The sequence below is a fragment of the Pyrenophora tritici-repentis genome, chromosome 3, assembly GCF_003171515.1.
Source record: "Pyrenophora tritici-repentis strain M4 chromosome 3, whole genome shotgun sequence".
NCBI lineage: Eukaryota > Fungi > Ascomycota > Dothideomycetes > Pleosporales > Pleosporaceae > Pyrenophora > Pyrenophora tritici-repentis.
The window spans coordinates 2,112,381-2,136,749 of NC_089392.1; the positions used below are offsets into that span (position 1 = coordinate 2,112,381).

At 51.8% G+C, this 24,369-nt stretch overlaps 12 protein-coding genes across 12 annotated transcripts; 8 read left to right on the forward strand and 4 right to left on the reverse strand.

Annotated features, from left to right (window-relative positions):
- Window positions 1-435: 435 nt before the first annotated feature.
- On the forward strand, window positions 436-751 carry PtrM4_081620 (uncharacterized protein; the record flags this gene model as incomplete). The annotated part of the gene is made up of 2 exons (XM_066106483.1): window positions 436-568; window positions 624-751. The coding sequence occupies 2 exons, from the start codon at window positions 436-438 to the stop codon at window positions 749-751; spliced, it is 261 nt and encodes an 86-aa protein (XP_065963421.1).
- A 643-nt stretch (window positions 752-1,394) lies between these two features.
- Window positions 1,395-1,634, forward strand: PtrM4_081630 (uncharacterized protein; the record flags this gene model as incomplete). Its single annotated transcript, XM_066106484.1, has 1 exon — window positions 1,395-1,634. One exon carries the CDS (start codon window positions 1,395-1,397, stop codon window positions 1,632-1,634), a length of 240 nt encoding a protein of 79 aa, XP_065963422.1.
- Window positions 1,635-3,951: 2,317 nt separating this feature from the next.
- Window positions 3,952-4,604, forward strand: PtrM4_081640 (SKP1, SCF ubiquitin ligase, SKP1 component; the record flags this gene model as incomplete). The annotated part of the gene is made up of 2 exons (XM_001941029.2): window positions 3,952-4,127; window positions 4,424-4,604. The coding sequence occupies 2 exons, from the start codon at window positions 3,952-3,954 to the stop codon at window positions 4,602-4,604; spliced, it is 357 nt and encodes a 118-aa protein (XP_001941064.2).
- Window positions 4,605-5,455: 851 nt separating this feature from the next.
- PtrM4_081650 (uncharacterized protein) lies at window positions 5,456-5,686 on the reverse strand (the record flags this gene model as incomplete). The annotated part of the gene is made up of 1 exon (XM_001941030.2): window positions 5,456-5,686. The coding sequence occupies one exon, from the start codon at window positions 5,684-5,686 to the stop codon at window positions 5,456-5,458; it is 231 nt and encodes a 76-aa protein (XP_001941065.2).
- Window positions 5,687-6,693: 1,007 nt separating this feature from the next.
- On the forward strand, window positions 6,694-9,624 carry PtrM4_081660 (uncharacterized protein; the record flags this gene model as incomplete). The annotated part of the gene is made up of 2 exons (XM_066106485.1): window positions 6,694-7,764; window positions 7,819-9,624. The coding sequence occupies 2 exons, from the start codon at window positions 6,694-6,696 to the stop codon at window positions 9,622-9,624; spliced, it is 2,877 nt and encodes a 958-aa protein (XP_065963423.1).
- Window positions 9,625-11,156: 1,532 nt separating this feature from the next.
- Window positions 11,157-12,975, forward strand: PtrM4_081670 (uncharacterized protein; the record flags this gene model as incomplete). The annotated part of the gene is made up of 3 exons (XM_001941032.2): window positions 11,157-11,438; window positions 11,489-11,623; window positions 11,671-12,975. 3 exons carry the CDS (start codon window positions 11,157-11,159, stop codon window positions 12,973-12,975), a joined length of 1,722 nt encoding a protein of 573 aa, XP_001941067.2.
- Window positions 12,976-13,072: 97 nt separating this feature from the next.
- PtrM4_081680 (uncharacterized protein) lies at window positions 13,073-14,177 on the reverse strand (the record flags this gene model as incomplete). Its single annotated transcript, XM_001941033.2, has 2 exons — window positions 13,073-13,181; window positions 13,963-14,177. The coding sequence occupies 2 exons, from the start codon at window positions 14,175-14,177 to the stop codon at window positions 13,073-13,075; spliced, it is 324 nt and encodes a 107-aa protein (XP_001941068.2).
- Window positions 14,178-14,532: 355 nt separating this feature from the next.
- On the reverse strand, window positions 14,533-16,497 carry PtrM4_081690 (PhrB, Deoxyribodipyrimidine photolyase; the record flags this gene model as incomplete). Its single annotated transcript, XM_001941034.1, has 2 exons — window positions 14,533-15,088; window positions 15,155-16,497. 2 exons carry the CDS (start codon window positions 16,495-16,497, stop codon window positions 14,533-14,535), a joined length of 1,899 nt encoding a protein of 632 aa, XP_001941069.1.
- A 2,625-nt stretch (window positions 16,498-19,122) lies between these two features.
- On the forward strand, window positions 19,123-19,759 carry PtrM4_081700 (uncharacterized protein; the record flags this gene model as incomplete). Its single annotated transcript, XM_001941035.2, has 2 exons — window positions 19,123-19,421; window positions 19,549-19,759. 2 exons carry the CDS (start codon window positions 19,123-19,125, stop codon window positions 19,757-19,759), a joined length of 510 nt encoding a protein of 169 aa, XP_001941070.2.
- A 563-nt stretch (window positions 19,760-20,322) lies between these two features.
- Window positions 20,323-20,502, forward strand: PtrM4_081710 (TT-ORF1 multi-domain protein; the record flags this gene model as incomplete). Its single annotated transcript, XM_066106486.1, has 1 exon — window positions 20,323-20,502. The coding sequence occupies one exon, from the start codon at window positions 20,323-20,325 to the stop codon at window positions 20,500-20,502; it is 180 nt and encodes a 59-aa protein (XP_065963424.1).
- A 1,290-nt stretch (window positions 20,503-21,792) lies between these two features.
- PtrM4_081720 (uncharacterized protein) lies at window positions 21,793-21,945 on the forward strand (the record flags this gene model as incomplete). The annotated part of the gene is made up of 1 exon (XM_066106487.1): window positions 21,793-21,945. One exon carries the CDS (start codon window positions 21,793-21,795, stop codon window positions 21,943-21,945), a length of 153 nt encoding a protein of 50 aa, XP_065963425.1.
- Window positions 21,946-23,015: 1,070 nt separating this feature from the next.
- PtrM4_081730 (uncharacterized protein) lies at window positions 23,016-24,311 on the reverse strand (the record flags this gene model as incomplete). Its single annotated transcript, XM_066106488.1, has 1 exon — window positions 23,016-24,311. The coding sequence occupies one exon, from the start codon at window positions 24,309-24,311 to the stop codon at window positions 23,016-23,018; it is 1,296 nt and encodes a 431-aa protein (XP_065963426.1).
- Window positions 24,312-24,369: the final 58 nt, after the last annotated feature.

Genomic DNA, 24,369 nt, shown 5'->3' on the forward strand with positions numbered 1-24,369 from the left:
CTTCGGTGGCGTAAGAGCTTGCAGACCGTCTGGAGTTACACCTGAGCTTCTCGCATCCCCACACTCGTGTCGGCAGCGAGATACCTGAAGGGGGCCTTCAAATGTTGGCACCTTGCTATCCTCAGCTACTTGCAGCTGCGTCGTCGCAGAGTCCACCTCCACTGAAGACAAGTAAATTGTGCTAACACCTTCACCTTCACAGATGATCATGACCCCGCACACCACTTGACTTCAAGAAGACCTTCGCACTAAGACCTTCGATACCCCGGTGGCTCCTGGGGTCGCGGTGTCAACATCCTCCGTCGATCGCGGCCGGTTTGCAGATTTTTTTTCGTCGACTTCCCGGGCAACACAGTGAATACTACCCCGCCTGCCTGACAAAGACCCAATGGAATGACCTTGGAAACCAGAAACCGACGCAGGGAAATATTCGCCATGGTCACTGATCAACTCCGTCGCAGTCTTTTCAACCTAGTCGACAAAGTAATCATGCCGAAGGCTACCCCGCCTTCAGTGCCCTTCGTTGTCGACCAAAACTTGATCATATCAAGTTCATCATACAATGTTCGTAAGTCTTCCTCATGTTCCATGAAGATGACTAGACTGACATATCCACAAAGCAGACATCCAGGTTGCCCAGTCTTCTGAGCCATGGCTGGCAGGACTACCCCACCTTCGGAGAACTTCGCTCGTCATCAACTCCCCTCCCATCATGAACTTCTGGCGGATATATACTGCCAGTTTGCCATAGTAGCCACCTTTTCGTCTGTACAGCATGGATCTCTGAGGATGAGCCGTTCCGAAAGAACTTTTACACTGAGCCAGCGGAAATCTCTCAGATGGAACCCAAGATTTCCGCTGGCTCCGTTTCGAATTGGACGGCATCAAGGTAAATCCTGATAACGTTCCCCGGCCTGTAACAAAGTGGGCCCAGATGGGCCTGCTTCAAGCGACTGTGGATGTCTTTACGCAAGTACTGTATGAAAAGCCTACTGCGATTCAGTCACAGGCCATATGGGTTAGGACAAAGCCAGAAAAACTGTACGTTTACAGTCTCCGCTTCGGCGGGTGAGATGCTGCATCCCCGGCCAAGGCAAACGCCGCCAACTCGCGGTACGAAACTGCCGTTAACGGCGCAAACAGGTCCTTGGGACTGGATGGTGCCACACCGAGAGCTACGCCAGCAAGGAAAGAGATTGCAGCACCTTAGAGTAGCATACCTGCTCGTCGATTGTTTATCCGGAACGATCAAAACGCCTTATTCCGCCTAGGCGGATCCGCTTCGTCACGAACGTCCAAGCTCACAAGATCATGGAAGGATCTCTTCGTCCAGCCCATCAAAGGCGCACCCGGTATCCACGAAAACCGTCCCATCGTTTGCTTCGGCCAAAGACATGGGCTTCGGCCAAAGAAGTGGCTTCGGCCAAGCGTCGGCTTCGGCTGACCTAAGTATGGACGTGGGCTTCGGCCCAGTGTCAGCTCCGGCTGACCAGAGTACGGATGTGGGCTTCGGCCCAGTGTCGAACATCGACATTCTACGGGACAAGCGCCGCCTCAGCTACCTCCAATTCCTCGATCATTTCGACATCTTTACCCCTCCAGAGCGTCAGAAGAAGCTCAAGTCAGAAGATTAGGCTCCGGCCAAAGACGTGGGCGTCGGCTTCGGCCAAAAAAACTGGGCATTGGCTTCGGCCAAAGACGTTTTGATGGACGTGGCGGTTGTTGATCGCCTTGTTCCGCCTAGGCGGATGTGCTTCGGCACAACGCTTCGTCTAGGTGGATGTGCTTTGGCACAATGCTTCTACCTAGCTAGATGTGCTTCGGCACAACAATTCGCCTAGGCGAAGGGAGGGGGTGGGGGCAAGACAGTGACTAGTGTTGCTAATAGTATGCACCCCCACCACTCCCAACCATGAAACAGATTCCGGTGCCTCAAAGGCCAACGGTAGCATCGAGCGCCGAGCAAAGGTGCTGACACAGACGAAGACCGTGATAGGCACCAGCGTAGCAAGTCCCGCGACCGCGATGACTTTTACAGTGGTGGTGGGCGCCCGCGTTCCAGGTCGCCTCATGAAGACGGAATTTGCAATCGGTAAGAAGTTATCCAGACAGACTCCGGCATTTACTGGATGTTGCGCCAAAAGGCCTTTCCGGACTTCCACAAGAAGCTCGCTCTTCAAGGTCATGGGTCGGCCGTGCCGATCCGCAACCTCAGGATATCTCCTCAGCGAGGTACCTGCCTCGACGAAAAGATTTACGACAGAATTGTACGAGGCCGGTCATCCCAGCACGAACAACCATTGCTTCACTACCACGAGAGGACATAGGCAGAGCTCATCGCTTCTTTCACCGCCGCGCAGCACACGGAAACACGCACGTAGTCACGGTTGCCGTCGAGGTTCTTGCCACTGTCGACACAAACGGTAAGTTTGACCTGACTCGTCAAGAAGGCGCGGCCGTGGTGGGGCGTCCTATTGACCAGACTATACCAACGGCCCTCGTTGAGGTAGGGGTGGTTTCATGAAGACTGCTCCTCATGAGCGCGCTTTGCTTACCCATCGCGACGCTGGTACCCCTGAGCGCACCTTTGGTGTTGCTGACGGCTCCCACCGTTTCAACGATCCAGCAGATTCAGGTTCTGTCTACCAGGGGCCTCGGCTCACCCACAAGCCACCTCAGTGATGAATTTGAGGATACGTACAGCCCGGGTCGCTACTAGAACAGACTTCTCCTGATACCTACTAGTAAAACTAGTCTCAGCCGGTTCAGACCGGGTCGTATTATGCATTGAAGACAGAGAGTCCTACCAATGAGGGGTTCAATGGACATGCGATGGTGGCCAACGAAACTTCCAACAGCTCCGAAGCTGTATGTTGTCAAGTCTTTGTAGGCACCCTGCGAGAACTAGTCCTGGTTCCCCAAGAGCAGCACCTAGCAGCAAGTCTGTCTTCGGAAACACCAACGGAACGATCATGCATTACATCGCAGCTATCGGTATTGCACTTCCGTTGCTCACCATCGGCGTACGCGTCAGCCACCACAAGAATTAAGAACGAACCTCCGTTCGCGTTTTTCGACTTCGACGCTGCGTCCAAGACGGCCCCTACGGGGGCTGGCCATAGGGAACATGGGACGTGGTTGATTCCAAGGTTTTTGGTAGTTCGTCTCGGCTCCAAAGCCATGGGGCGTGGGGGGTGGTGGGCGCCCCTGTGCAAAGACAAAATTTACAACCGCTACCGCTACCGTGAGAAGTCGGGCGACCGTCGCCACAACAGAGTTCGCGCGACCTTCAACTACAGTGGATTATGAAGGAACGGAAGAGGCGAGTGGGTCGACCGTTGCCGCAACAGCAGCGATGAACGTCGCATATCTCGCCTCCCAACTCACCGCCTTCAGATACTGGCGGAGTCTGGCCGGACCAAGACGGGCTGTGAGCTCATCGAGTGCATTGGAAGTACGGAAATCCACCAGGTGTAGTTGGAAGTACGAAAATCCCCCAGCTACACCTGGAACAACTCCAAGAATTTTCCCTTCGCATCCGGGTCACGAAGGCGAAAATCAAGAGCGTTAAATTGGACTCCGTCCTCCAGCACATCGAAGAGATCAAGGACAAGAAGGCCATTGTGTGGGCCCTCCATCATAAAGCTTTCCCAGACTTCCACAAGAAGCTAGCCCTGCAGACGGCGGCTTTTCTTTGGATATAATAGCAGAGTACGAGCCTGGATCTGCGTAGGACTTGGCAACGACAAGTTTACACCAGAATCGACGGCTAATCTTTTACGCACCTTCTCACAGCAGGCCTATTCCTACCTAGGCTCTGCTTTTAGCGGTGCACGAGGTTCACAGCCGAGTCAATAGCGGACCTTCTCCGCAACTTCTCACAGGAGTCCTGGTCACAGACCCAGTCGTACCAGGGCTCTGTCTTCAGTGGAGTTGGTGGACGCGGCAATTATGCCGGTGAAAGCGGACGAACTTTTGATCGCATACATGCAAAGAATGACCGATTTGCATTCTGGCGCCACGGCATCAACGAAGTACAAAGTTACGGAGATCAAAGATCTCGCAAAGGCCGCTGGCCTTGCACATATGATCAGCACGATGCGCCCAGATTTGGGCCACCAAGATGAGTATGTGCGAAATACTACTGCTCGAGCGTTGGCAGTTGCCGCATCCAGTTGTCGCAGCCGCCCTCGGGCATCCCTGCGCTGCTACCCTTCCTCCGTGCCGTTTGCAGGTCGAGGAAGTCGCAGCACGCACGTCATACTGGTGTCAATATTGTACATCAAGACCACCGCAAGTATTGCTGCGACGGTGTCGCCGAATGAACATGGCATGGAGCTCAAGGAACTCAAGGTTGAAGTCAGGGCTGAATGCGATAAGGAAATATGGCAAGGTCGTACAATTCTGATGTTGATACCATCAGCGATGGCGAGGTCTTCGTCAAATTCGATTCAGTCACCGGGGGCTCTAGGCTCAAGGCACTGCTCGACGTCGGTTGCAAGACAGCTGCAAGCAAGAGCAAGTCCCCAGATGAAATCCGAAAGATGTTCAACATCCAGAACATCCAAGGCGACTTCGCCCGCAGTACGGTACATTGCCGGTGAGAGGATTGAGATAGAATGAGGAAAGCCATACTGCGCCGTGGAGGATGCTTGGCATTGGGAGAAGTGGAGGAGTTATATGCTTTGCTTTGCGATGAAGAATAATCAAAGACAGTGATTTAATGTCCTTGGATGTATGCTTGAGGCATGCCGCTGACTTTGGTCCAGATAAATGAAAGTTTCAATAACCTTGCTGTGTTCTCTTGTTCGTGATGTCGAAGATGGATAGATCTGATGAGAGCAGAGAAAGGTGACTGCCGATACCAATGCTTCAGCAAGCTGCGACCGGGCTCGATGTTTGGTGCAAGATGTATGTCCACTATGGTCCGCTACACAGCCGGCTCTGATGTGCCAAGTACAAATTCCCTTCTCTTATATTGCCAGAGCTAACTTTGCGACAGTCGAACTTGCATGATGTTGTGGATGAAGCGTTCCAGTATGTTGAAGCGCTTCAGTCTCTCATTACTGAGTCCATATACGACTGAAGCCTATTGAGCATTGCTCGGCATCGGTATGCGCATGTCGCATTGTGCATCGATTGCCCTGTGCGGGTGGGTTGATGGATGCAGCAACCTTCCAGTAGGCCGACGAAGACGAATATTCTGGCATCTCTACCAGACCGGTATTCGACCAAGGTACTCATGAGCCTTCACACTGCGATCCTTCGTACGAGTAGCATCTTCTACAAGTACCGTGGATCCTTGCATATCACATGAGGCCGCCCAGGCGCTCGATGCGGCATGCAAGGTATACAACGGCGACATGTATAGAGGCGACCCAATGTGCGCGATCTCCCAACTGTATGGGTACGGTATTGGTGTCCTGGTCTGTTCGAGTCATCCGAATGTGAACGATCAAGATTGTCGGCAGTCCGGGTCTTTATTGATGGGCTCCTGTATGCAGCGTCCGATGCCAGTGGCCCGCAAGGGTGTCTTCGCCTTGCCGGTAACAAGGGAGCTGTGTGCGCGGTATCGACCTGCTGATGTGCCATTGTCTACTGCTGCAGGTGGTACTTCACCAGAGGGAATGAGACACATTTCTTCCGTTGCCCATACATCGGCGATGAGTATCGTCTGCTTGAGCATCCCGGTTGGAGTTACCAGTCCAGGTAAAGGCCTCTTGTCCGTCGCATGCTTCAGTGGACGTGAGGATAAAGGCATCGGTTGCAGCCCCAAAACGCCGACAGGAGAGCACGAAGGCAGTAGGGTGTACGTGTGAGAAGAGCCCGAAGTAACAGGATGCATATTGCCACTTGGTATCAGTGTTCCAGCCTTGTCATATGAGGTGGTCGTAGGGTACCACCGGAGAAGAGCAAGTCTGAAGGCGTAGCAGGGGGAGTCGACGCTCCCGAAGACACTGAGGAAGACTTACTAAAAGTATGAAGAGTGTCCGTGCATCTCTCTTAACGCGATAAACGCACGTAGAAGGCGGGACGAAAAAGATCAGTGTGGGGCGGTAGAAGGGGGTGCTGCGATGGCTCTGCAACACAAGACTTCGAGGACTCGCGCTAACGCAACATGATGTCCCACATGGTGTCGCTCATGGTGTTCGGCATCCTGCTGGTGAGGCTAGACAGGCCATTCTCAAACTCTGCATTTGGTATCTACTCCATGCTGGGGTGAGGCATCGAGTAGAGGCGGACACTGCAGCTTGAGGACCTTGGAAGACTTCTGCGGTGCCATGCTGGCGTCGAAGGCGATAAAGGTGTGAAAAATAAGAAGCTATGAGAGACATGACATTAATCTTAATGCTCTAAACAGAAGTGCAAGACAATCGCAGGGGTTCGAGGTTGATGTTGTGTTGGTGCGGGGCAAGGGAATGTGGTGATAGACCCTTTGGTGTTGCGCCGAACTTCAATGAACAGTGTAGACCGTGCATTGTTCAGAATCACCAAAGCTACTTATACGCTACTGCACCTACGCCACCTCTACCTCTGCGCTTATGGCTTGTACTCTCACTCAACTTCGAAGTGGCTACGCAAAGGCTCCTTCCACGCCTTGGAATGGTAGGCCATTCCTACAATATCGTCGTGCTCAGCTCGAGTCCACCAGCCCCTTCCCCGCAGTATAAAGCCGCCCCCCGTCGCGTCGCAATGCCCGCATCCTCGCCTCTAGCCTTCTCTCCTGCTGCGAGCCCGATCGAAACGACAATCGGCGCGTCTAGGATCAATTCGAGAGCTGCCGCTATCCCCGAGGGCGTTGTGAGAGGTTTCGCCACCGTAGCAAGCCTTGTACGCTCTGAGCATTTCACAACCGGAATCGACAATGAGCGAGCCGAGGCAAAAGAAGTGCCGCTCGGGGAATTGCCCGATGACGTAGCGCCTGCCACAGTTACTGAGAAGCCTAAAAGGCGATCTACAAAGAAAGCTACTGCTGCTGCAGATGGGTCTGAGAAGCCCAAACCCAAGCCTCGAGCGCGCAAACCAAAACCCAAGTCAGACAGAGAAATCCCGGACTCGGAAGATGAGCTACGACTTCCTCCCCAACCCACAAAATCTCATTTCTTCAATGGGCATGGACCGGAACATCCCCCAGTACCTCAGGGCGATGCAGCAAATGCGCCCAAACTTACAAAATCGGGCAAACCGCGAAAGATACGGTCAAAGAAGGTATCCAACGAGGGTGGAGATGGCGGGGAAGTGCCCGTTCCTAAGCCAAAGCAGACAAGAGTTGCAAAACCCAAGGCAGCTGGAACAAGGGTCAAGGGCGGGAAACAGCAGGATGCATTGACTGTATCTGCGCATTTCCAGGACAACACACAAAAGCGCGAGAGTCCGGCAAGACTAGGCACAAGAGCACGCATAGAGGAACATGATGCGCCTGTCGAATATCCCTCGATATGGGATGTACCCGAGAGCTCACAGCCGAAGACGAGTGCTGCAGTCAAACAACGAGTACCGAGTCCCGTCACAGAAGGGCTAGACTTGGAGGAAGCGGTTTTCCGGAGGCGGGACTGGACACCGCCACGTGACAGCACTATTCCGTCCCTATGCACTGCCTCAACTGGAAAAGAGAACAAGGCGCTAGTGCCGGGTGCAGACGGTACTTTCACTAACATGATTTCCAACTTTGCCTATGCACAACCCCCTTTGGTACAACCCACAGAGGCAATGGTTGACTCAACTATGGAGGGCACATTAGCAACAAAACGGCGACGAGTTGAGGTAAGATGAGCTGCAACCGTGTTGTATGAAATGTGTTCACTGACTAGTTAACAGCTCGTGGAAATACGTAACAATCAAATTAACTCAAGAGACTCTTCACCCGAAAAAGGCAAAGCACCAAAGAAGAAATCGCGCACCATCACAGATATCATGACTGAAAAGTATGCTGTTAGGGACACTGAACCAGGCACGGTTGAGGCCTCTGGTGCATTCTTTGAGTCTCGAGCCTCGACAACCAAGATACCGCTCAACGATACAGCCACTCTTGATACCAATGCACCTTTAAAGAAGCCGCCATGCAAGCGCAATGCTTCAAAGTCTGTATCTAGTAAAGCGGATGCGAAAGCAAAGCCCAAGAAGACGTCCGCCAAGTCTGCTAAGCCAAAGCTTGTTGCGGAGAAGCTGCTCAGCCCGACTTCTGCATTGTTCCGTTTGAGCAAACAAGATGTGCTCTTCGGTACATCTAGTCAATTGGCACTTGATGAATCGCCGACGATGATCCGCCAAATTCAGTCTGCAATTAAAGAGTCAGAGCAGGATGTCGACAGCTTCGCCACTCCTGCACCACCGCACTGGCCGAGGCGGGGCCAGTTACAGAGCAAAAGAGGTCTATGGGCTGCTAGTTCACGAGACGATGAGGGCGGGATGCTTGAGCACATGTCAGACATGTATATACCTGAGCCTGATCGGACACAAGACATACCCTTGCTCATGGATGGTGCTGATGACAAACCTGACGAGGTAGCTGATGATGCATCTTCGTTCATCGATATCGACGATATCATACCAGACTATCCATCGGCGATACTCATCTCCTCGGACTTACCCACACCTCCGCGCAACTCATCACGAACTTTACAAACAACTGAACACAGCAACGACGATCGTGAGATGACTGATGTGGGGTTTGAGGATATCGACAATTTTGAACAGGAGCCTCCACCTTCCAATCAGAACGCCGACATGGACAATAGCTATATAGATATCGATGGCATTGACATCCCGCCTTCAGCTCAGATACGGCACTCGCCCACGATGAAATTTAAGCCCCCGGTGTCCGTGTCCGTGACAGACAGCGGGTCACCCAAGAAGCTTAGGCAGCCACCAAAGTCTCTCGCTCCCATAGCAGATGTCTCCACTTCAATACTATCATTGAAACCCCCACCCTCAAAGACCAAGATGAAGTCAAGGGAAAAGCCCAAGAGTCCTATGACACCACTGAAGAGCTCGGGACGATTCATCAACATAGACGAGATCCTTGACTCTGAAGACGAAGATCTCGCAGCACTGTCGCCTACTCCGCCCCAATTACGCAAGCACCTTGACTCGGGACCCTTGCCTCTAATATCGCTCTCCCCCACCACGTCCCCAAGCAAGGCCAAGAAGCTAGCTAGGGGCAAAGACAAGGCTCTTCCTATTAATACAGACGTCACACCTGTATACCGCATAGCCACGCGAATGCTAGAATGGACGCACATCAAAGCCAGCATCTTCTCACAGTTAACATCTCACATCCGCTCCCTTCCACCCTCCACGGACCCCGCAAAGCCCAGCTGGCACGAAAAGATCCTCATGTACGACCCCATTGTACTTGAAGACTTCACGCGATATGTCAACGCCCACACTACCATCCGCGCGTACAAAAAGGCCACACAGAAGCAAGCCAAAGCATGGAACCAGCAGATGAAGGCTGACGGGGAGCCTTTGCTGACCATAGACAAAGATGGCCATGGCGACGAGGTTTTGGCTGTAGAGAGGGAGCTGGAGGGGGTTATGCTACAAGCTTGGTGCGAGAGTTTGAGTGTATGTTGTATATGGGGTGAGGGACGGGGGAAGGGCGGTGCGAGGAAGGGGTTGTAATTGTCGCAGTATATGCAGTCAATCAAAGTGTGTCCGCGCGAGGCAGTCATCAGTGTATATTGTGTTCTTGTGTCTGTTGTTGTGCTGTCATGGCCACCTTATATGTAGCCATAATCAGGGTCTATTTACATGACGTATCTCTGATGTTGGTAAGGGGAGAAGGTGCTCATGGAGGAGAGGGAGGAGCGCCAGGACAACGCACGTGACATGCGCAATACCCTTGCCTCACAAACCGCAACAGTAATAGATGGCAGGGTCATGCGGAACGAGAAGCTATTAGTATCTTTTTGTTTAGATACATGAGCATACGATAATCACGCGGTATATATATAGATAGGTACATAATGAGAATATGAGAGTTCTATCCTAAGATGTGGTCGCTCCATGCAGGTGTAGAGTTGAACCGTACCCTCGGACACCACCCAACAGCAATTCAATTCCATTGAAAATCTCCGGGTCAACCATTTTATTTATACAGCGATCACCAACATCACCAACATCACCAACATCACCAACTTGAGCGAAACCAAGCAGGATGTGGTCGCTTGGCAGATCGGGCGATGGATTAAGTCAGCAACTACGCTAACTGCATTTAGGAAAGCTTGCGAGGGGTGATGCATGCTCGCCACCCGCTGTCGCACCTCTGCTATCGATACGCGAACTATCGATGCTCGCTGTGTCCAACTCGTGGCATCGGATATATGCTTGTACAAACCTACGACGATGCAGGAGCTTCGTATTACTGCATATGCCGACTGTACTATTTTATACGAGAAGATTTTCCAAGCTGACCCTGAACACTTCCCGGGGCGGCCCTAGGCAGCCACATTGTGAAGCTTGACCAATTCACAATTATACAACCTGACACGCTGCCTTGATGTCTTGATTCATACTGCCGATATCCACGCAACATTCATCATGACACAAACTGGGAAATGTGACACATGTCGTCAGCGGAAGGTCAAGGTAAGGCATTCATCCTGGTGTTCCAACTCAAGCCTTTGCAATATTATTTCGCTTATCTATAATACTTGTCCGGACTCTAGACTAACATAGAACAGTGTGATGAAGAGCGACCAAAATGCGCATCTTGCAAGAAAAAGGATCGACCATGCACATACTCCTATGGCAAACTCTCTGCATTTGTGGTGCAAGATCCAAAGCACCTGACTAAATACGGAAAGTCAAGAACAGCACCCATAGTCTACTCTCTCAGTTCCTCCGAGGCTGAGACCGCTTCTTCTTCTTCTTCTTCTTCTTCTTCTTCTTCTTCTTCTTCTTCTTCTTCTTCTTCTTCTTCTTCCCCGCCATCCGATTTACGTATCACCACTGAGAGACATGCTGAAAATGGCCAAGGCTTCTTCCAGACGCTGGCACCGCGCTCCAAATCCAAGTTACAGGCGTCAAAGAAGAAGTCCAATCTACAACAGCATGCATTTGAGGCTTACCTAAAACAATTACAGGAAACGTCTGCTGTCGTATCATACTCGCCAGTCTCGCCTGAAACCACATTAATCTCCCGATATGTTGGAATGTTGGGGTCCGATCAAGTGGGCAAGCAGCCGCTCGCCATCTTGGGAACCTGGATACAGTCGATACCATCGCGCATCGGGTCCAATCGGACACTCGATCTCGCTGTGGAGTTTCTAGTGAATAGCTATGCTGCTTATCGAGACAGGATGCATTCCAAGCGTAAACTTGCAGCACAGTCCAAAGCAAAGGCGTTGAGGGAGCTGCAGCTTGTCGTCTTGGGTGTCCAGAGTACGACGACATATGATGTTGTGCTTGCTACAAAGATGCACTTTGCAGCTGAAGTAAGCGCTTCTCAATTTATGTGTTCTAGATTGTGGCTAATGCTTGTTAGGCGCTCATGGGTATTGACACTATGTATCATGCGATCCACGCATTTGGTCTTGCAGAATTGCTCAAGTCCGGCACAGTTTCTGATGTCGACGATGAGCACTTTTGGAACTTGATTGACAATACGTATATCGATGATGTAAATAGTTGGTCCAGATGTTCGATCTCATGGGCTAACGAGGGCAGGTCAATGAAGCCATGCTTGCAGGCCGCAAGTCAGTATACGATAATGATTTCTACCTTTCAGCAACATATCCGCCGCCTATTGACTCTACTACAATACTGCTATCGGCTACTCAACGAGCATCGATATCAACCATGCATGTCTTCATCCAATGTCCTCGCGCAGTCTACCTGATACGACATGCGATCCTGAATCCCGATGATGCAGGCGCACTTGCAGCGGCCGTGTCCCACATGGAGTCTTTGATTCAAGTCGACCTCTCACAGCACGTTTCCGAACTGATGCAAGCAGCTGTAACAGTCGCCGCTATCCCACCTTGTCCAGAGATCGCCGATATAATGCCCAACACGCTAGAGTTCGACTGTGTGCAAAGCATGATACTATGCACGCGATACTGGATGTTGCAGAACGTTCTCTGCGGCCTCGCCGACTCGCTATACCGACACTTCCCAGCCGAGGCAGCATTGTCACTCATTCCACCACCAGACAGACTTCGCATCATCGACGTCGACAGCGCATTACACCTCGCAAAGTCCCTACGCTGGGCAAATTCCATATCCCAGAACCTTCCTCTCGTCCCCCTCCGCCTACACACCCCGCTGCAAATCTCCATCGGCCCATGGTACAGAATCCTCCGCAACATTTCCTTCCAACACCCACACTCCCCACATATTGATCTCCTGTCCGAGACCGCCTTCGAACTTTCCCGCGCCGCACGAATGAAAGCCTGGATAATCGCACAATGCAATCTCATCCACACCCAATGGGACGTCTCTATCGTAGAAGAGTCTCCCCTCCTCGAAGCCCTTGACGCCATGGCCGGCGAGCCCATCCCAGACTGGCTCCCTATACGCGTGCGCTTCGAAGCTGAGGATGGCGAAATGGTCATGAAGCTCGACTACGAGAATAAAACCGGGAGCTACTCTGAACGCTACGACGTCAGTGAGCCATCGCCCAGGGAACGCATGCCGCATCCTGGTATACCGGGGCAGGAGTGGCAGAGGCAGAACATCGGCGTTCAGTCACTGCCTTTCCGAGAAGATCGTGGTGGTGGTGGTCACGGCGCGGGCTTTGATAAGCGTGGCAAGAATGCTTGTCTAGCACCGAGTTGGAGTCCCAGGGCGGTGGATGTCTTGCATAGTACTGGTAGGAATCTCTGCTCCACGTCTGGGTGGTGGCCGGACAATGAGAGGACGGGTACAGTGTTGTTGGATAGTACGCATAAGGTCTCGGTCTTCTCGAGGGTAGAGGATACTGGTGCTGGGGGTGGTGTTGTATTCGGCAATGGAGGACAGAGGCATGGGTAGATGCGATGTCTTAGCATGGCGAGGGGTATGGTAGGGTAGAAATGAGGTACGTATGGCGATGTTTTGGGGTATCCCAGGATGCTACAATAGTGTCTTCCTATCGTGTCAGTGTAGCTAACGCTATGACAGCGAGGAGTACGACAGGGTAGCTCTCAGGTACGTGCGGTGATAGTATAGGCATGCCAGGATGATACAATGGTGTCTTCCTGTCGTGTCAGCGTCGCTAATGCTATGCCTGCGAGGGGTACGACAGTGTGAATTAAAGGTATCTGTAGTGATAGTATAGGCATGCCAGGACACTAAAATGGTGTCTCCCTCTCGTTTCGGCATCACGAAAGCTATGCTAAGGAGAATTCAGTGTCTTAAGACAGGGACCCACACATTTTGTCCCAAAAGCATCATTTTTGCAAAACCCCACGTTCCATTTTATTTTCTTATCTTTTTAGACATCTTCTATATATATCTCTCTCTTATAGGAACATCACATTTATCACAATTGAAAGAAGCTTCGTGTCATGGTATCATTTCATTACTGTACAAAAAAGCCCCGAACGCCAAGCAGCAGTAAGTGTTGAACTGTCACCCTCACCCCCACTCAATCCCAACGAGAGGGACGCGAAACACGGGCCTCGTCCTCCTTGTCCTCCTCCTCCTCCTTCTCCTCCTTCTCCTCCTTCTCCTCCTTCTCCTCCTTCTCCTCCTTCTCCTCCTTCTCCTCCTTCTCCTCCTTCTCCTCCTTCTCCTCCTTCTCCTCCTTCTCCTCCTTCTCCTCCTTCTCCTCCTTCTCCTCCTTCTCCTCCTTCTCCTCCTTCTCCTCCTTCTCCTCCTCTCTCCTTCTCCTCCTTCTCCTCCTTCTCCTCCTTCTCCTCCTTCTCCTCCTTCTCCTCCTTCTCCTCCTTCTCCTCCTTCTCCTCCTTCTCCTCCTTCTCCCACTTCTCCTCCTTCTCCTCCTTCTCCTCCTTCTCCTCCTTCTCCTCCTTCTCCCACTTCTTCTCCGCCTCTTCCATCTCCTCCATGAGCTCATGCCATTTCTTGTATATTCTGCCCTCCTCCTTGAAGGCCTCGATAGAAAGGCAGTAGATAACGAGCTCGCGGGCGTCGTTGATGACCTCGTCACAACAGACTAACTCCCGCTGGATGGTTAGGGCATCTCGGGGGAGCCGGTCAGTGGTAGTAGTGGTGGCAGTGGGGGTAGAAGCCATGGTATTTGTTGATTAAAGAGTTTTTTGTGTGTGGTTTGTGGGATGGCGGTGGTTTTGGTGGGATTTGGGGCTTTTATGTGCGGGGTGGGGGTACGTGCTCATGCTCACCTACGCTGCCGGTTTGCTCTTGAAATTTTTCCTATTTTTAGGGTTAGCACGCGGGGAAGCAAGTGGTGGAGGTGAGATTGCAGTTCGGGAAGTGCTTTGCGGGGTGTGTCTTGTCACTGGTGAGGAGCTGTGAGCTTGAGGATAGATAGCTTACTTGAGAAAATACGTAGGATTACAAGAAGATATGTGAATATGAACACTTTACTAAAACACTTATTTACAAATACTGAACACCTCTCTCTACGATCTAGGCTGTATCCCTCCCAATCCCCTCCTTGTACCTCTTCAAACACCTCGCTCTCGCAACCGTATGTTCAACAATTGGCTCAGGATACCCCATCCTCCTCGCTGTCTCCATCGCCCTCCCACCCGCCTTATATGGATTATGCACATCCTTCCCCTGTACGTCCTTCAACTCCTCCACCCACGTCCTAATAAACTCACCATCAGCATCGAACTTCTCTGACTGAATCCACGGATTGAAGATACGGAAGTACGGCTGCGGATCCACGCCTGTCGAGGCGCTGAAACCCCATCCACCGTTGTTACTAGCAAAGTCGCCGTCGATGAGGTGCGAGAGGAAGTATTGCTCGCCGAGGCGCCAATCCAGCAGCAGGTGCTTGGCCAGGAACGAGGCGGTTATCATGCGCAGCCGGTTGTGCATGTAGCCTGTGTGGTTCAGACAGCGCATTGCAGCGTCGACGATGGGATAGCCAGTTTGGCCGCGGGTCCAAGCAGTGAAGTGAGCCGTGTTATATTCCCAGTCGATGTTTGTGTATTCGTATTTGAATGGCTTGTTCATGCTGCGTGGTGGGTGTGTTGGTTAGCTTTTTGCAGTGTTTGGCGGAAGGATTGGTGTGAGAACTCACCACACATATGGCCAGTGTACTAGAACGTGTCTGTAAAAGTCTCGCCAGGCTACTTCTCCAATCCAGGTTTTCACGCCGTCTTTGCCACCGTCGAGCTTCTGGGCACTGTTGATGTCGCGGGCCATGCGTATGCTGGTTCGGGCTGCTAGCGTGCCGGCGGCATGGTGGACACTTACCCGCCCAGTACTGTTCAGAGCGGGAAAATTGCGGGTGTCTTTGTACTTCACGATTTTCTCCACAAGGAAGCGTTCGAGTCGGTCAATGGCTGCGGCTTCGCCAGCGGGCCACAGGCGGCTGAAGCGTTCCTTTTCCTCGGGTGTTAGAGATTTGGACTCTGGAATACTGGGTACCGAGGCGTCGAATAGTTTGCTGAACTTGTTGCGGAAGTTGGCTGGGTTTTGTCCTGGCATCGGGCGCTCTATTAAAAGATCTGGATGTGAGTGGAGATGAGCAATCCATGCGCGACACCAGGGACTGTATACTGCGTATTGTTTCCCTGCTCCTGACTTGAGACTTCCAGGTGGGACAACACAGTCATCATGGTATGGATCGAAGCCAATGCCTTTTTCCAACATCATACGCACCAATCGCTCCTCTCTACGTAGCTCATCAGGTTCGTATTCAAGGTTACAAAAGACGTTCTTCACATTCCACTCCTGCGCCAGCTCCACCAATCGCTTCGTCACGTTCCTTCTCTCCGGTATAGTCTCAATATAAAGTGGTATATCCAGCTCCTCCAGCTCTTTCTTCAGCAACTCCACTGATCGGAGTTCGAAATCGCACTTTGGTGGGCTGACGATATGTGCTTCCCAATCCTGTGGGCTCATTAGCCACACGCCAATAACTCCAATGCCTCTTTCTTTGGCTAATTCGGCTGCCTTGGACAGGCCAGTGTTGTCCCGTATCCGCAGGTCACGTTTGAACCAATGTACAACTGCCTCGCCGCTGCCATCTTTCCCAAGTCGAATCTTCTCTCTGGCCTGACTTGTGGTGTGCAAGGTCTTCTCCAGAATCTCAATCGGTCGCGGTATCTCATTGGCGTTATACATTGCGCAGCGCTCATTGCTGATTTCAGCTGGATAGTATCGTCGATCAACTATGCCTGCTCGTTCTTCTGGTCTGGAATGATCAAAGTGCCCGGCCTCCTTCTTCACTGCCTCTCCTGGCGCCCCATTTTCAGCAACTTTTGCAGTATCTTCTATCGGCGATGTGCTCTTCGTAGAGGCTTTCTGGATAGGTTTGGCAATGCGCGAGCGCTTGTTGGGAGCATCTCCGGATACATCCGTGTATTTGATCGCGGATTTGGCATTTGCTGGAATATCTGCTTTGCGCTTGGTCGGCATAGTGGCTACCTTCGTCGCTGAGGAGATGTGGGAAGATTGGATGGAACAAAGCGCAGATCGCGACACAGAGTGAGAAGTACGGGACTGTAAAGGGGAATTGGCAAATGTGAGTTTTGACAACGTGGAATTGATAAAACGATGCATGCGATATATCAACTCAACTTAATTGACTACCCCTAGGAGTTGAATGTAAGAAACCAAATACGTTCTGCTGCTCTCCCCTCGACGCGTTCAGCGGTCGCGTCTCCTAGTACCGATCGATGACACACATGGTCCCTGAAACCTGAGGATCCAGATCGGGTCCCAGATTAGCGAGTCGACCCCTGTCAATGCCACGCGACAATGAATTGGTGCCTGAATGATTGGTGCCTTATCCTTCTCGTACTTAGCCATCTTGTTTTGAGCGCGCAAGCTATGAAGTTTATAGTCGCAACATTGAGTTGTGCATTGATTGGTAAGAGTAACCCTAAAGGGTGTTTGATGACGCTGAATTACTGATGACTTGCTGAATGTCCGATCATGCGGTTCCTCCTCCTACTAGACCATCGTCTCCACCAATATCAATGGCTGCGCACGTCACGAAATAGAAGAAACCATAGGGCTCGTAGTCCATGTCAAGTAGAAGATGTACGAGAGCTTATCCGAAGCTTGACTGCATCTTTTGTGAGGAGATTGTGAATGCAATGTGCAGTCCAAATCGCGGCAGCATCCCATAGAATTGTAGAAGAGTTTCAAATAGCTGATATCCATATACATCTATACAGATCTTGATAATGTGAGCTGATTTCACAACCAAGCAGACCTGTCTACATCCACAGCAACCCAGAAACTTGATCGATACTTGGCTTTTGTACACGTGTCCTGGGCAAGTTATAGTATCTGCATGTTAATGAGCCGATGAAAGTAATCCGAATAGTTTCGGATTATCACGAGGTTAGTAATGTCTGGTGTTGTGATTACAAACCTACCCAATTGAACCAGCTGCATGCTTGCCAGGAGTTTGCAAATTCACATCTTCATCCCACGTCATAGTCTTCGGGTCTTATTCTCTGCCCTTCTCAAGTACGACTGCATCGAAAAGGGCGGAGGTATGACGAAAATGGCGTAATATCTCGTAAGAAACGATTGACCGGTGACGAACAAGGTGATCGTTCAGTAATGCCTATGCTCCGAGGGGCCGAATTGTACAAAAAACTGTATACTGATTCTTGGCTATAAGTCGGTGAGGTTTTGAGAACATTTCCATCACGAGACCCATAAGCAGTTGTGAAGATGAAGCTAGAGGAAGGCATCAACGTTTGCGCCTTGGTGGAGACGCTGCGCGTGCACTGCCATTGGCCCCCCGGGAATCCTCCGGCTTACCATAGCGTGGTAGGACGAGGCAGACATGATCGAAGACACGAGTCATAGCCCGGGAATACCGTTACGGCTCCACTAAGGTTCTTATTTTTATGACTGAGATAAGCTGCCGATGCTGGTTGACCTGGATTCTGGGCCTTCCGAAGAGCTGGATGATGGAATCGGCCGCCGCGTGGCCATTTCGCCGACGCAAAGTACGCGCGACATGTCCAATCGTAATAGAGCAGTATGTTTCTCGGGGGTTAAAGAATACGAGGAGAGTAAGAATACCAACGTTGTGTACTGATGATGATGACGTTGGTTTGTCAACGGTGTCATGGTGGGGGTTTGGCACCAGGGCAGGTACAAGCCGCGTAGTTAGCGAGCGTCGAACTGGTGCACATCAGTCACAATCATCACACAAACCATTCCCGACTCTTCGGAAATGCTGCATACTCGTCTTGTCCGTCACCTGTGATTGAAGGCCTTATTTGAGCAATACCGCCATGGTGGCGGCCTACGGTAAGACTTGGTCTTCGGCCCTACAAGGCGTCTACCAGGCGTCCAACGAGCTAAATCTGACTAGTGGGAGATGGCACTCTGCTTCTCGATCCTCGCAATGCTCACACCACAGCAAAATGCAGCTTTCGGGTCGCTAAGCTTATGCAATACTGAAGACCAACGGCGGAAGACGATTTGGTCGGGAGGGGCTTGCGGTAGGTGGCTGGAAGGAATGGCTCGACCCTGACCGTCTTCAACTCGTCCATCGGAATTCCTCACAATGTTCTTCGCTATACACACAGCCACAGCACCCTGACATCTTCACGGACAATTGCCCGCCTGAAGCATCTAATTCGATCACGTCCGGCCTCGCAGCTCAGTACTCGTGCGGGAAATATTCAAGACATACGAAAAAGCTTAAATGTTGAGCCTCCTCAGGCAACCTTCTGACTAAACCCGATCGCTCCGATGGCTGCCTCAAACTATACTCAGTCAGGATATGGGCCATCCAAACATAGACCTACACATCCAAAGCACGTTCTGGCCGGGGTTCCAACGTGGTTTTGGTGCGTCTTTGCACGTGCGAATGTTCTACTCATGTCGGCAAGGAGCCGGTAGGATCATGGGGCCAAAGTGGGCGAGCTCGATTGTGTGAAGGCTGTGACTCTATCGAGTAGGCAGAAGACCGCTAGTAAAGGTGCACAAGCTGATGCTGAGATGAGAGGGCCTTATTGTGTATATAAGAGCTTGGGGACGGAAGACTTGAAGGAATCAATCACTACCAATATGAACACCATGGACATGACATCTTCCCCTGTACTCACCAAGAGCATTCTTGAACCCTATAATCCCGTTATTCAAGATCCTACACAGTCACCACTAATCGATTTGCACCCGTTTATGATCGCTCAAGCTTTCTTCGTGGCGGAAACATATCGCCTTCTCCCTGAGATCTACGAGTTACTCTGGCAGACTCTCTACAAACTTCAGTCTCAAGAACAAATGGCCCGTCAATCGCGGCCAGCAGCAACACATGGCCGTCGGAGAGGTGCGCCATCACCAGACCCAGAACCAGCCGCACCACCGTACGTACACCCACCATCAGCCCGTTACCTCTCGATCAAAAGAAAGAGTCACATCAACGCCCCCAGCTTTCCGCCCCCGACCATTCACCACCACCAACGCCCTACCTAACTAACCACCCAATCACAGCATCATCATTCTTTCCCAATCCGGACCTGCACGTGTGCCCCGCTTTCAGGTACCAGCAGCAGACGGCGGCGCTGATCAGGGTCCCTATCCCCAGCCCCAAAAGCCTACGTCATCTCCCTCGTACGTTGAGAAGCCCTCGTATATTCCTTCCACTTGCCAAACCGCTTATCTCCCGCATTTGTCGTTTTTCACGTGCGTTCATCTTATCTGACCTATATTTCTCCACACAGTCAGCAACGTCCTGCACGGTACCACCTCAGGAGTTACTCCCGCAGCAACAACAACAGCAGAGCAGGTGGAATCGCAACTTCCAATCCGCCGAATAAGCCGCCGCCTGAACCGCATCCAGCGCCGCCGTAAGTTAGCATTTCATAGTTTTGTTTTGTTTTTTCTTTTCAAAAGGGAATGGCAGCATTGGTCTTGGTGGGGAGGGCGGGGCGCACGCGACACCCTTCGCAACGCGTTCCCGCCCCAGAAGCCGGCTCAAGCTAGATTTCTTTGCGCGCGTTACGCGCTCGGCCGCGATAACAAACGGAAAGGGGGTTCAAAGGAGTTAAAAGCGCTGACGGATAAATTAATAGTGTTATTATCCTCTCCACCAACATCAATACCGCAACAACATCTCCACCTCCAGCGCGCCCCGCTTCAACACCCACATCCACACCCGCATTTCCAGCTCCAGCTCCAGCGTCTTCCAACCCCATCACAAATTCTCCACCCACCAGTCCTCCCTCAACTTCTCCACCACCCCCGGCTTCACAACAACCACACACAATGGGTTCCAAAGTCAGCAAACTCAAGGAAAAAAACGCAGACGGCAAACTGCAGCCCTCGCAGGCCCGCCAGGACAAGGAGGAGATGAAGGAGCCGAGCAATTATTACACTACGAGGAGTAAGAGTATGCGCAAGAAGGCAAAGGCGGGTGCACCGGGTGCGGCGCCTGGGTTGCCGTAGGATTGAGGGGGATTGGAAGTGGGTATAGGGGAAGGGTATAGGGAGGGGGATGGGGAGGTACATGAAGGGGATGGAAAGGGGGCATAGGGGAGAAGATTGAAGTTTTCCAACGGAGGAGGGCTTAGGAGTTTCTACATCTCCTTCACATTCGAAATCCGATAGATGGAGGTGTATGTAGTAGGGCTGTTCTATTCCGGCGCATTTCCCCAGGCGTTTTTCTTTGTTCAAAACTCCCTTCTTACCCATTTCAAGCAATTCCGTCGTTTTCGGCACAGCATTAACACATTCCCTGCTTTGTTTTTTTTGGTAGAAATGTGATCTTCTACTCATCGACGTTACATGTCCTGAAACTGTTCATTGTAGTGGTGTCACAGATGCAAAGTGCTTGAAAAATTCGAAATATGTGAGATATAGTAAGCGTGTGTAACAATAAGCTATGATACACCAAAGAAAAAAAACCATCTCTCGGACAAAAAACACTATCCATCACACACCAGCCCTCCATGCACAACAAGGATAATGATATAAAAACCCCGTCTTTCCATCCACCCACCGAGCCTCTCTACCCAATGCAAGAACCGAAAAAAGAAACCCTCCCATTATTGCTCTCACGCCTGCTAGTTCTTCCATGCAAACCCTGACTGCACCTAATACACACACACGCACCAAAAAAAAGTTACACGAAAACAAACGCTTTATTTTACTCAAGAATCCAGATGTCATCGCCGTCTTCTCCTATTTTCTCCTTACGATGAGATGGAGGACGCACCTAGCGACTCCCCCTCCTCTCTGGTGCCGGCCCTGGCACCATGACCTTGAACGGCATCTCTCTGCCTAGATTAGCTGGTGCATAGGGGCTGAAATGCTGCTGTTGGCCCTGTGGCGGTGGTGGTGGTTGCTGTTGCTGCTGAGGTGGCGCCGGTGCCAGAACCTGTTGTCCATTTGTGACCGTCTTTGGTAAGCCCTGTTCACTACTCTTTGGACGTCCGCCGGCTGGGCTCTGGGGTCCGTATGGACTGGGATATGTTGGCATGCCCATTGGTGCGGGGGCGAGCTGACGGGGTGCGCCACCAAACGACCCGCCGGCGGAGTTTGGTGGCTGGGAAAGAGGGATTCCAGATTGAGGGTGGGGCGGGGCGCTGTGATGGGTAAAGGGACTTGGGTAGGACCCTGTTGGGAGAGCGGCTAGGGGCGAGTATTGCACCCCCATGTGATGTGGGGGCGGTGGTCCGCTGACATACATGTACTGCTGTGGAGGGTAGGTGGGAGGAGCCTGTGTGTACTGCAGATATGATTCCGGGGGTGCGTGACGCGGACTATGTTGGAGAGGAGCATGTTGAGCATGATGGACTGGAGACGCTTGCTGCGACTCTGGGTTTTGAGACTGAGGCTGCGGTGTTGCGCCAGTTGCTGACCCTCCAGACTGTCGACCTCTTCTACTAGAAGAGTTTGAGCGTGATGTGGGTTTCACTGGCTTGCCTTCTTTTTCGTCTTGTTCTCGCTTCTTTGCTTTACGCTCTGCCCACCACATGGTCATTGACTGGCTCCGCTTCTCGCTCTTAACACGCGGCTTCCGTCTCGATCCGGGATTAGGTGGAGACTCGTCAACATAGTTATTTGTGTACTGACTAAGTGGGGCGGTGAGCATGTACGCATCAGGTGTACTAGACTCGCTTGGATGCGTAAGAGGAGCCTCTTGAGTCGGCGCAGAGTACTGAGGGGTACTTTGGAAAACATTCTCGGCAGAATGCTGTGGCATCAACGGTATGCCCTCTGCAAAAGGCTGCGCAATTGTAAACTGTCCTTGACCTTCGCTCATGGAATTCAATGCCAGAGGTGGTGGATTTGGACCATGCGCTGATGGCGTTGGGGTCCCGGCTTCGCTGGTCTTCTTCCGTGGTCCCTTCTTTATGCCGTAATCGCTACGCCTAGCAACGTTCTTGCTGCCAGCCGGACGCCCACGCTTCCGGACTCCTTCAGTATAATCATCAACATCGATTGTGGATGACTCTTCATCTCCTGAGCTGCCTACAAGAGACTCCTCTCGCATCTCTTGTATGCGTGCGTGAAGTAAGTTACTAGCTGCAGTGCGTGCGCGCTTTGTTGTCCTTGCTTCGGGCTCAGGCGTCTCTGAATTCGGCTTTGCGAATCTGCTGACGCCCTTCTTGCGCGCACCACCCCACCCGTTGTGCTTCTTGGGGGTGTTGGCACCTGTGCCGGTATCGGTGCCATCAAACTTGCGTGTAGCCTTTCGCTGTCGTTTTGAGGGCCGGCCTTCGATGTCGTTTTCTTCCCCTTCATCTTCGCTGGGTGCTGCTGACTCTAGCATGTCACGGTTACGACGTGTACGAAGCTCTCTACGGCCACCCTTCTCTGCTCCAGGTCGCTGTGCCCAAGGATCTTGACAACCTGGTGGTTTCTTTGGATCATATGTGTAGCCATAGAGATCTGCTTCTTTCATATCTTCAAAGATTTCCGGTGCCAGGGGAATGCGCCCACCATTGCAAGCCTTTTTAGCTGGGTGCATATGAGGCGCGGTCTAAGAAAATTAGTGAATGCGAAATGAAGCATTTGATTTGACTTACTCTTGCATCCAACGTGAGATACTCATCTTGCCAGGCTTTAAGGATGTGTTGGGCATTCTCTGCTAATGTATACAGGTTCGCAGTACTTCGTTGGCCAGCAGGGAATTTGGTAAGGGCAGCAATGGCAGCTTGAACGTCAGACAAAGGCTTGAAGCGCTTGTGAAGGAGGTAATCGGCCCGATCTTCACATTCTGCCTCGATAGGTGAAGGTGCATCCTCAATGAAAGGATCTGGGAGGTCAGATTCCGATAGTACGTCCTCTTCAGGAGCTAAGAGTTTCGGAACAGCCGACTCAGCTGGTGTAGATGCAGAATCGCGCGGTGTTTGTGAAGTCGACTCCGGCAGTAGGGCGATCTTAGGAACAGAAGCCTTGTTTGACCTAGACGGCTCAGATGCTCCGTTGATCGACTCGGAATGACGCGAATCATGTTGGGCACCCCTATATTTGGGCATGGGCATGTTCTCGAATTCATCTGCACTGTCATCTTCGATTGCTTCCTCGTTGTCGTCGTCGTCGGAATCAGTACCACTGAATGCTCGCGATGGTGGCTTGGCGCCATGGTTTGGAGTGCTCTGATTGGAGGGTTGGCCATCGCCATCTTCAGTAAAAGGATACACGGAACCAGTACTTCGAGCTGTTCTCGACGGCGCATATGAAGCAGACTTTGCAATGCCTCCTCTCCCGCGACCACCTCTGCTGCCTCTGCCCCGACCGCCTCGGCCGCGTCCTCCACGTGAGCCTCGACCACCGCGACCGCGACCTCTTGGCGCGGGTTGGGGCGCAACCGGCATTTCAATCTCACTTTCTTCGGTGCTCTCTTCTTCCGATTCGGAACCATCTTCATCTGGAGAAGGCGAGGCTTCTAGGAGCGAGCCCACAATGGATTTCCGTTCTTTTGGAAGTTTCCCGTGATGCTTCTTGAGGCCATTGAAAAACTCGGCCGATAAGCCAAAAACCATGAAAAGCGGATGCTCATATGAGGCATATATTTCAGGTGCAGCCTCAAAGGAATTTCCGGATATGTTAGAGGCGGAACGGGTTGTTTTCCTCGTAATGGTAGGACTTAGTTTGGTAGGACTTGACTTTGAGGCGACCATGTCCGAGGTATCTGACTTTGATGGGGCTGGTTTTGCTCCCCGACCACGGGTTCGGGTAGGCGTGTCATCTTGGTGCGAACCGCGGCGCTGTGCTGCACGCGTAGGCGCATTTCTGGGTGGCGGCATTGTACTGATTCAGCGACAAAAAGCCAATAAAAGATGTTGAGTTGAGTTTGGTTTGCAT